The following is a 12,062-nucleotide window of genomic DNA, read 5'->3' on the forward strand; positions in this document are numbered from 1 at the left end:
CTCCAATTTAGCAGCTGCCCAGCCCCCCACGAGACAAACCGGCCTGCCTCAGCTCAAAGGGGAGGGATGCACGGCTGTTGCTGAAGCTCCTGCTGTCGCTGCTGGCATTATACCTCGCATTAAAAAAACAACACTCATTGAGCAGTTTATTTGACGTCTATTGGAATGTTGAGTCCACACACATTTGGCCAGATAAGAATGTGTTTTCCGTAACGTTCGTTATACTAGTGTTAGTTAGCTAACGGCAGCTAGGCACAAAGGCATTCAGTCAGCTAGCTACTAGCCGATGTTGGCTAAGCGACCAAAGCGAGTTTTTTTGCCTTGCTCTGCCTACTCCGTCTCTGATTGGCTTAACTTGACATTGTTACCCTAACTCTAACCAATCCCACTACTCTTACCTAATCGTAACCAACCCAACCCAACGAAGGCAACAAGTCAGAGCGAATCAGAGGGAGAGTAGGGCGGGCCGTGCCTTCGCCATCCTAGGAAAAAAATTGGCATTGGTAACTAGCCTGCTAACACAACACAGCAGGCGGTGAGGACGAGCACATCCTTGCGCAGCCATACTCGGGTTAATCTCTGCTGACTCGCTCTGTTGGTAATACTAGCTGTTTTGTGGTAGTAAAGTATCTGTAACCCAAGTCAAGTGGTTGTATTAGCAGTCGCCACTCATGACTAGGATACTTGAAGCGCCGGTTATGCATATCTGGGTCGTTGGCATGTTTTTCAGCTAGCCGCGGCAGAGCTTCGGTCTCATACAGGGATGTGGCGGTAGCAAAACAAGCTAACGTTAGTCCCGTCTCTGTGAAGAAGTGAGTGCAAGAAGTAAGGAAACACTTCACCCAAGCGTGAGTTCTCATTTTTGTTTATTTTCATTGTAATTCCGGGGTGGATGACACGAGGGCGAACCTGACAATCCTTGAACACAGCTGAACTGAAACTGGGAATATCGCTAACAGATCGAAGGGATTATTTTTGTGTCTCTAAGTGGATTTTGGCCTCCTGTTCAGGACCGTCGTGGGAACACAGTGAGTGTTTTGACATTGAGTGAGCCCACTCCCTCAAAATATCCTCTCTCTCGTTGACCTTCGCCCTCCGATGCGGAGATTTCAGTAGAACCGGCAACCAAATCCCCCACGGCGGCCGGACATGCTGAAGTGTATACCCCTGTGGCGCTGCAACCGCCACGTCGAGTCGGTGGACAAGCGACATTGCAACTTGCAGACAGTCCCTGATGAGGTATTCCGCTATAGTCGCAGCCTGGAAGAGCTTCTCCTTGATGCCAACCAACTCAAAGAGCTACCAAAGGTATGCCGGGTTTATAGACCAAAAAAAATGTCTCCTCTGTGTGTCTATCAGCAATGTGTGTCATTCCCCTGACTGAAGTGGCTATATGTGGCTCTCATGTGAAAGGTTTCTTGGTTTTAACTATGCTATGTCAATCCACCCTGCAGCACATAGTTGGTATTTCATTTACTTATTGGAAAGCAAAGGTTACTTGGGGTGAAATGGCATACATGATATCACCTGCTCAGGTAATTCCTTCTCAGCAAGGTTACCTCCTTCCTTGCCTCCTTGGAAATTGGTTTGGCCATTCTGCAGTGCTGTAACGTAACATCATTAGATAATGATCGCAAGATGGCAGATATAGAGTACTTTTGTTTTGCACATATATAAGTGGATAACAGTATTTCAGCAGTGTCTAACAATGACAAAATCGGCTCCAAACGTGGAGTCATGATGTTACAACTAGGTAATGCATCATTGTATGTATTTCCAGGAAGACGTGAGCTTTAACTAACTGTGAAGATAAATGGACCAGGGTGATTGGATGCTTTAGTCAGTTGAGGAGTGCATAGGGTTCTCCTGCTATCGGGTGGGTATGCTGCATGTTGTGAGGGACTCACCCTGACCAAAACTGCTGGCACACAACACGTTGCCTGTAGTAATGGTATCACTGGCCAGTTAGATTGGATGCAGTGTGAGAAAGGCATGCGTGGAATGAATTGCAATGCTGTCCCCACCCACACACCCACTATTTGAAATATGATAAAAGTTCTCTTTGGACAGCCAAAGTGTTTTAAGGGGAGCAGAATTGTTACTGGTCTTTTTTCCCTAAAGGCACTGGCTGCGATTGTGATGGAGCAGGGAGTTTATACTGATCAGTATTAGACATGGTCAGTCTCTCCTGTTTCATGGCTTTAGTGGTGAAAGGGGCAAGTGGCACGTTTACTACAACATTGTTAACAAGTCAACAGAGGCTGAAGTGTTGACAGTGCCTGTCACCTTCTGGGAATCGCACACAATATTGCTTCTTCTAGCAATGGGTGCATTTGTGTTTTTGAACAATTGCTTTGCTTTGACAAGTGTTAGTTTTTACACAAGAGTACTTATTTTCAGCCCTCCCTGAGTTAGTTTGATAAAATATAGCCTTGTGCATATAACTACTCTGGGTACACATACTTGGCTCTAGCCTGAACCGTTTTTGGCACAGATGGACTGAGAGCTACTAATGAAGACACACTATACATTAGCTGCTGAATATTTTACCCATCTTCAGTGTAGTTAGCGCCTTTTCTTGGCCCAAAAACTGAGGCCTACTTAGCCTAATGAGGATTACCTGCAGACAGACGTTTTCTCCACTTAGTTCATACCTGTCAGATATACACAGTTACCTGGTGCATGGCCCCTGAAATACTGAGTGACAGACACACCAAATATTCTGGTGCAGACAGCTAACAGACAGCCTCTCTGTGTGGTACTGGCTTCAACCAGGAGACATAAATGTGTGGTGACAGACTGTCTCGTGTGGTCGCGGTGAATGCGTAGCGTGCAGACACAAGGCATATGGGCCTTCTCTGGTCATCAGAGTCAGCGGGGCTTCAGCAAGGGAGCAGTGTGAGAGGTCAGGCCCATACAGGGTTGGGAACAATGGCATGGACTGTATGATGAATGGCATTACCATAATGAGCTCATAAGAGAGTGACGGTCTAAATGTCGTTATGCTTTTGTGTGCTCCTTCCCTGTCACTGTGTATTCAAGTCAGAGATGAGTCTGTGGACTTACTTGTCATTCTGTTTTTAGATGTCAGTCTAACATCCCAAGTAATTTCTGCTCATCAGTTCATCCCATGTGTCTGTGAATGAGCCCAGTATGGATGAATCGTGGCATGCTTATTGGCTGCAACAGTATGTACAACATATGCCATAGATGGAGAATAATCGGCTCAGAGGTGACACCTTCACAAACTCACTTCTTTTAAAGGGTTGGGGGGGGGGGCTACAAACTGTCCTGGGACCCAGTCAGAAACTTACAGGTCAGTCAAGCAGGGTTAGTTTCAGTCAGGTGAATTTATGTGTACAGTAACATTTTATACAATGACATAATCAATACAGCCCTAAATATGTTTTAAAAACAGGAAACTGGGACCATGTTTAAACCTATTGGGGATGGATAGGTCTAGATTGTATTGGTAAAGATTAAACATAGTGAACAGATGGAGATTTAGACGTCCAGTTTCTTAAATTTGCTGTGTGACTCACCCCCACCACACTACCCACCAATCTTAGATTATGCTCCCAATGCGGGAATGATGTCTCCATTTGCCACATCAAGAACATTTTAGGTTTGTAAAAAATTAATTTAGAATGACTTTTTGTCTGATTTTAGGGCAACATCCTATCTAGGCAGTGATTATACAATATGAAATAGTAGCATTAATAGTAGCATTAAGTATGACTTATCTGTATGAAATGTGTTTAGAGAAACCGTAGGTAGCTGGTCAGGAATTCCCCTTCCCATCCTTAGCCCGTAATGCTGCGTCGCAGCTCTGTTTTCTCATTGCACAAAAACTAATCTCAGATAGTCTGCAATGGGTCTTTTGTTTTGCTGTTGGGACATTTACTTTGTGAGTTTTGTTCATGTTGATCATTGAAACACCAGAGCAAAAATGGAAAAAACATTGGTCACTTCTTTTCTTTCAATTTCTATAAGATGGCAGGCCTCTGTTTCTTACAGGTGAATCCTTATGTTTGCTTAAGTTTTTGTCAGTTATTGAGGAATTGCATGTGATAGTTAAAAGTACATGTCCCACAATCCATATTTCCCTGTGCTTGCTCTAGGTTTTCAGCAGGGACATTTTGCACTAAAGTAATCTGAATTTCTCTCTGCTGCTTTGACAAACTAGCCCTGCCTCAAAGATCATGTTGAGGAAGAGGGAATTATCTTTTTAGCCATTCTCAAGTCCCAATTACAGGTTACAAAGAAGTCCATTCACAAGGCTGATTGCCCCCCCCCCCACACACACACACCCTCCACCCCCACCCTCATATCCAATGTCATGGCTCTTTGTATTTCTTGTGCGCATTGCACTGCCCTTGACCAGGAGTACATTAATTCTGCAAGCATACAGTATCGTGACTCAAATTATCACTTTTAAGATTTGTTGGAGGTCAGTTACACCTGCTGAAAAGCACAAGGGGGTCCCGTTTTGGAGGAACCAGGTGGGATGCCGGTGCGGTAGGCAGAAGCCCAAAATTGGCTCCAACTGACTGGCACATGACTGAGTATATTTACCTGATCTTGTTTTGGTTTTTCCATTGTTGAAATAGGGAACAAATCCCTGATGGGTGTGTCCCCATTAGACTTTGCAAAACAGGTTTTATGCATGTTGCTCCCAGTGTTATTACCTAATAGGACCTTCCAGGTACACTTGATATGTTACAGTACCGATTTCCTGCCTCAACACTTGCCACAACCAAGAATTATATAACTGTGGCATCCAATATCTGGGCTGTGAGCAAATCTGTAACTGCTATTAACGCCTGAATGACCAACTGTTCTTTCCATATTCATAAAGTTACACTACTTCAGGTTTTGTCTGAAAAGGAAAATTGAGATGTGTAGATATGTTATTGTTGGAATTATCAGGAAGCATATGTGCATGATAAATAGGAAGGATGACTAGCCTATGCAATCTTTTTAATCCTCAGCTGTCACCAGTGCCCTCTGTTTGTGTGTGTGTGTGCGCGCAGATCTGTGGCTAAAGGGCAGATTAGGGCTTCATCCGGCCGTGAAAATGCCCCTCAGCACCTCATTTGCAACCCCCCTTCATACACGCCACTGCGTCTTCGTGTACACTTCCTCTGGGATCTGCTTTTCTGCCATTTGGGTCTCTTTTCAGCACATAAATGCACTGATAAAAATCTGAGTACTTTTCTCTTGAGTCCCTTGTGTATGTTCAGCCTTGGGTCAAGGGAAACCCAAATTAAACCCCCTCACTCAGCGCTTGCTAAATGTGAATTGGTCTACCATTTTTTTTTACCCAAGCTTGAATAGTCAAGTGTTTTATTTTGTGTCTTTGATTTAGAAGTCTTTATTATTTTCTTAAGGAAGATTTGAAAAATGAGAATAAATGGTGCTCCACCCATCTACTGTATCATTCCTAATAAAGGTGTAAGAGAAATGCAGCCTGGCTGGGCTTTAAAGCCAAAAGCTGGCTGCTTACGAGGGAAATTTGGTATAAATACTAGGACATATACACTTCACACTGTGTCCTTACAGTGTACTTGTGAGTTCTGCAGTCAGTCTTCCCTCCCTAAGTTTTTAGTTAACTCTACAGGGGAGACCTGGTTTGTCTCTCCCCAGCGATTTGCTGAACTAGGCTTGGACCAAAGATAAATTACACCTGCCACTGGCCTCTCTGCGGTAAAACCACATCGTTCCTCTGGCGCAGCTCTTTCTCACTCTTCTGCTCTCCTTTTTCCTGCTTTGGTAAAGCATGTTGAAGCCAGAGGCAGTATTGCACACAAAGCATAGTACATCTAAAGTAGGATTTGTCGTGTGAATGTTTTGTTTTTTGTCTTAGGCCAGACTATATGACTTCCTCAGATTGTGGCTGTGACAGAAGCTATCCCCACCCTGACTGTAGAGGACTACGTCCGTGAGAAAAACGGAAGTAGAGTATATCTTCTTTTTTTTTAAACTTTTGTAATCGGGATAGAGGATTGAATAGAGGATCGGCTGTATCACACTGCCTTTTTGATGCAAGAGCACATTCAGCAGGTTTCTTTGTCTGAGCTGATGACCAGCTGGTCTTACATCCTGCCTGCCCCCCTCCCCCCCAATCTGGTGGGACAGAGGGATAATGGTGTGTGTGTGTGTGTGTGTGTGTGTGGGGGGGTGTATTTCATTCCAGAGATGGATTAGCAGGAGAAGGGGGTGCTTTGGCACCTCCACTTGAGGAAGTGACCAGGGAGCTGAGCTCCTCTGATCCCCGGTCCTCTGGGGCTCTTGGTGTTGGCGCTATCTGCCCATCCACAAATACCAGTCTGGGCTGACATCCAGTGTCAGGTGGAAAAGAAGCAGCCAGAGAAGTGGTCACAGAGCAAACCGCTGGTGCCCTGGAGACTTCTGCACGGTGTAGATGGATCTTCTGCTTTGTTCTATCTGACAAGCACATACACACCCTCCCTCCTTCCCTTCCTTTCACTTTGAGAAGTCGTGCGTTCTTCCTGGGGAAATGGCAGCAATGGTAACTCGGTTATGTCAAGCCTCCAGTGCATGCATAAGGACAGCCACTGCCAGTATTTTTTAATGTAAACTAGAGGTGTGAATCTTCATTGATCTCCCGATGCAATTACGATTATCATGTCTTCGATTCGATATCTCGATGTGTCAAATACATTTTTCTATTAAAGCCATATAGGATATTTAATTCATAGCTTTTCAAGCTTCAAAAACAAAACATTCTGCAGTGCTCTAATACTAAATAAATTGGATACATAAAACTACAGCACTGAGCACATGGCACTTCCTGAATGTGCAAAACATAACAGAGTATGTAAACAGAAAGGTTGTTAGGCCTACTGTAAATTGTAATAAATAATCGATTATGGCCCGGCCGATAATCGATGTAGCATCGTCCATGTCCACGATTCGATGCATCGATTATTTGATTAATTATAACACCTCTAATGTAAACCCACACACTAATGGTGGCAAGGTGCATGTGCTGCCTTGCATCTGTTTATGCCACTGACCTATTCCTTAATGTCAAGTGCCCCTGAAATACACTTTTTTTTTTTGCCCTCAGAACAGAATCCCTAATTGATGCATCCCATCTACAATAAATCACAACAATTTTGTTAATTGGTTGTTTCAAGTCATTTCTGATGTTGACTTTGAGCACAGTAGCATTTCCTCGTCACATGTCATGCGTCTAATGATTTCCTACTTTTCTTTCGGCAGCATGATTTGGACCTAATACTGGTCTGTTCACTTATGCTGCTGTTACTCACCACTCTCCCATGCACTCTGGCCTTGGTCACCAGACTCAAAGGTAAACAAGGAGGCAAAGCCCCTGTGAATAATTGATGGCTGTGGTGGTTGTGGCAGCTGTTTGCGATAGGGGTGAGTCTGTGGCTGCACTGCATGCCCTGCTGTAGCAGGGAGCTCAGTCTGTTGGCCACATGCATTAAGTACACACACACACAGACAAGATGTGCAAGGTGATGCCATTTTCTCTTTTTTGGTCCGACTGTATTCATGTATTGATTTCATCCTCTCAGCAGCCAGTGTTTAGAAACCTCAGAGGTGAAGAACACAGGCCTGTCTGTATTCAGGTGCAGGGAGTGGCAAACTTAAATCATTATTATTATTATTATTATTATTATTATTATTAACACACAAATGCAAACCAAGAAGCCAACTTTATTTTGTGTCAGATCGGCAAAGTGGCTGGTGGTTTACATTAGCTAAATTTCCCTGTGGGTATTAAGCAACAAATTCAGTTTCCCACCTTAGTTGAGCAAAATCATCAGTCACATCATTTTAGGGTTACAACTAACATGTAGAGTATGATAGAATAGATGAATTGTTAGGTCAATAAAAAATAAAAAAAAACAGTAAAGGGTCCTCTATTATGAGTCGAAAGTATTTTTGTAGGACTAATTGTCCAAAAAACCCAAATATCCAATTTACCTTTTACCTGCACAATACAATTTTTTGTTTTGAATTGATAAATGTAGGAGGCTTTAAGCATAAACATCTAACTTTAAATATGAAAACCAAATCACAAAACACTTCTTTGTACTCAAGACTACACAGTACTGCAGATGTTCTGTCCTGAGAAGGAAAAGATTAGAAAAACAGTAAGCTGTCACCAAGGCTTGGTAAACACGAGACAAACTTATCAGCCAGTTGTAATTGCCTAGTACAATGTTGGTTATTTCCCATCCTGTCAGCAGTACAGTTCGAGGTCGTCTTGTGCGAGATGTTTATTCGGCTTTAGTAAACTGCATTTGCTGTTTAGGCCACAGACTCAAAAGGAGATCGCTGCTGTAGTTTGGAGTAGTTAAATTCAGCAATGACATTTCTTTGGGATAGGATGCTGTTTTTGGACCTTTAGATCATACAGGAGCCCGGGAACTGGACTCTCAGTAACACAAATGCTCCTTTTGAGGCTAATCTGTCAGGGTGCTGATGTCCCTGTGGGGAAAAAGGTCACCCGGGATGGCATTAAAACCAACCACAAACAAATGCTGCCCTTTATCTGCTGGCCACACACAGTCATTGAAGGCCTCTATCTGTCACACCTGAAACCTGATAGCCATTGTCAGCCTCAGTGTACTTTCTGTACCAGTGGCTTTAGATGGGAGCGGATGAAAGTTGATTTCACTGGAATTGTACCTCGTACGATTTCATGTGACAAATAAAAATTAGATTGATTGTCACCATCCCACACCTTCCACTCTCTTACTTTTATCCAAGATACTTGCTAAATTTTAGAGAAATAAACTGTGTTTTACCACTTGACAGAAATGCTTTTTGTAAATATATATTCAGCAGTAGAAGTGGGAACTTGAATTTAAGCAATTAGCAACCACTTCATCTACACAACAGAGCTGCTCTGCTTTTACATGTGTTTTGAAACAGGCGGCCAATTCGGAATGACTTCAGGATGCACACAAAGCGCTAGTTTTCTGTAGGACAACTCGGGCACTCAGTCAGAGTCCAAGTTCGGGCCAGTCTGATTTGCTGCCATCCGTGTTTTTCTTGTTGATTCCTTTATGTTGGGAGCGTCTCTCCAAGCAGGAAGTGGAAATAATCAAGTGAGCAGTGGAATGCCCTGTTTTTGTGAGATCATCTCCACTCTGGATTCTTGTTTTATTGGAGGAACTTTAAGTCCAGGCTTAAAAACAGGAGGTTTAAGAAATATCGGCTTATGTTTTATTGTTGTTTACTTCAGTTTCCGCCTCCTAGTACAGCAGTGTTTTTTTTGTTTTGTTCCCTGCCTTCTCCCTCTCTCCCATATACACACTCAGAAGCTCACAGTGTCTCTGACTGATAGAGTTTATGATAACTAATTGAAGCACCTTGTTTTTCTGTAATCTTACAAGATGTGGCACCGACCCGTGAAGGAATGTTAAGCCCAAGAGCTCAAGAGTCATGATAAAGGAGTACAGTAATACAGTTGGGGCTGCAGCAGTGTTTACTACTAGAATGGCAGCGTCTACCCCACTTGAACTCCCTTCACTTGACTCACACTATCTCACTGCCAGTCATCTACATGGCTCCAGAGTGCAAACATTTGGTTCCATTTGGGGAATATTTTCTCCCAACCCAGCTAATTTTGATGATTGTCTCTAAACTATGTAGTGTCTGAGTAGCAGAAATGTTTTGTGCTCCATTGATAAGTGCTGTCTCTGCTTTCAATCTTCATGACTTCTGTTAAAATTGCTGCAATTTAACAATAAATCAGCCTACACAAACCAAAGCATCTTAAAATGTCACATGTGCATTACAAAAAAAAAGACTATTATCTACCTTGACCATGAACTAATCTGGGATAATATTTAAAATGTGTTATAATACATTAAATGTCTTTCTTGTGGTTGTGTTGGAAGCTTTCATGAGATAGCTAAGTGCAGCATACCACACACACACACACATTAGAGCTGTCAGCATTAACGTGTTAATTGCAATAAGATTAAAGACAGAGCATAACGCGTTATAATTGTGTTCATCACGTTACGATTCTTTATTTTACACCATCACAGCTGGTGCTGTTACCAATCTTTGCTACGAAGAATCGCTACTATTTTGATCCTCTGAGGCACCTTTACTTGTTGTCAAGCTGCCACAGACACTTCCTACCTCCTGCTGCAGCCATGGAGATGAACAACACAGTTCTAAATGCCGCATTTTACTTTAAAAAAACTCCCAGACGGCTCCGTCGACAAGTCAAAAGCAATATGCACCTTGTGTGAAATGGAACTAAAATATCTCCGAAGCACTTCAAGTTTAAGCTACCATCTATGAGCTAAGCATGCAGCTAGCACAGCTAATCAGGTTGATGCTAGCGGACTCAGGCAAAGCAGTCGCCACAGACCTGTGGATGAAACCAAATCGAAAAAATTAACTGAAGCGCTTGCTAAATGGGTGGCATGTTTGTGTGTGTATGTATGTATATGTGTGTGTGTGTGTGTGTGTGTATGTATATATATATATGTATATATATATATATATATATATATATATATATATATATAGTTGCTGTTACTGAAAATATAAGGGGTCAGGGACACCTGTGTGGAAAAAGGCTTGAATTTTGATTTGGGAGCCTCTTTTTCAGATGTGAGGAACTTGGAATCTATCAATATTACATGGTCATGATTGGTTATTTGGTTATTGAGCAAACACAATATAATGCAGGTTGAATGTGTGTTGTGCCACATGACCAGTTTCAGACTTCTAAAAGGGGTGCTGATGGGTGAATGTTTGTGTGTATGACTCAGAATAGATGAGAGCGGTCAATAGAAAGCACAGCAGGGTTCTTTGGAGACAACAAAGCAGCACGCACGCATGCATGTGTCATGCTCATGCTAGAGATGAATAACAAACTAAGCAGTAACAGGTCTGTAGAAAAGAAGATGGCAGCATGTGCATGTGTGTGCACATTAGTCAGTCCCCCGAGCACATCTTTTCATTTCCAGTGCAGCAAGAATGCCCCGATTTGCTACTCCATTTTTTTTTTTCTTCTTGTAAATATGTTTTGGCCTCAGCACTTAACTTTCCTTTGCTTTTTCTTCTGTTGATGTCTTTGCTTTTAAGCCAGTTGACATGGTCACAACAGAACAGCCGAATCTGATGAGTGATTCAGTAAGTGTTGATAGTTGGGGCATTGTTTATAGTAAAAGGTCAGTTATTTTAACGCGAGGAATTGCAGCAGTTCACAATGCAACTCTTTGTGTTCATTCTCTTTGCTTTATTGTCCCACTAGGCAGCTTTCTAATAATATTTCTTCCATCACTGTTGTGTAAGAATTCAGTCTAACGTCACAAAACCTTATTTAGACTCCAGGAGCCTAAATAAAGTGAAATCTAAATCATTTCAGCTTATGGTTTAACTTCTCTGTGTTGTAGTCTGTAATTAAAAAGGATTTATAATTTTACTCTAGTTTTGATAAACTTAGCATAGCTGTGTATGCACTGCAGCACCAGCACGTGACATCCGAGGAAATTCAGGCATGCCTGGAATCTCCAGGAGTTTGTCCTGCCCTCTGGAAGCTGCACTCCTCTCTCGCTCTCACACACTTACTCATTTCACATTCCTGTTGGTGAAGCCCACACACAGGCACTATACTTAGACAAACACTAGGCATGCGTGATACGCACATTTGGCGTCAGTTGAATTCTCAAGCCAATCAAGCTTAATTTCAGTCTCTTCGTTAAATATGAGTCTTCACTCATTCTAACAGTGTTTTAATTAAGCTAGCCCTTGAACGTCTGGGATTTAAAACTCAGTGGGAATACTGAGAAGGAGCTCAGCTGAGGACACCTTGATGGCACTTTTCAGTCAACTGCCTGTCTATTTATATTCATATTTTGTCAGGTTGTCTCAGTAAGGTAATTTCAGCTCATTCAGCAGATGCAGGCAATGGATTATTGAATTTTTTTTTAATAGGTGTAAACTGACAATGCTTTCAGATTAGAGCCCGTCCGATATTAATTTGTTGGGCTGATATTAGCTTATTGCAGATATATCGGTATCGGTGCATGTCT

At 42.5% G+C, this 12,062-nt stretch overlaps 1 protein-coding gene across 9 annotated transcripts in view; it reads left to right on the forward strand.

Annotated features, from left to right (window-relative positions):
* The first annotated feature begins 452 nt into the window (after positions 1-452).
* Positions 453-12,062, forward strand: part of scrib (scribble planar cell polarity protein) — a 69,072-nt gene continuing 57,462 nt past the window's right edge. For 3 of the 9 annotated variants that reach the window (XM_078281142.1, XM_078281150.1, XM_078281143.1), the window contains exon 1: positions 464-1,308. In XM_078281142.1, coding sequence (XP_078137268.1) covers positions 1,150-1,308 — 159 coding nt within the window. In that variant the 5' untranslated portion in view covers positions 464-1,149. Of the gene's footprint in view, positions 1,309-12,062 lie in introns of all 9 variants that reach the window. The other 6 variants (XM_078281144.1, XM_078281148.1, XM_078281147.1 and 3 more) reach the window with 5 other exon arrangements.

Source organism: Sander vitreus, chromosome 22 (assembly GCF_031162955.1).
Source record: "Sander vitreus isolate 19-12246 chromosome 22, sanVit1, whole genome shotgun sequence".
Taxonomy (NCBI): Eukaryota; Metazoa; Chordata; class Actinopteri; order Perciformes; family Percidae; genus Sander; species Sander vitreus.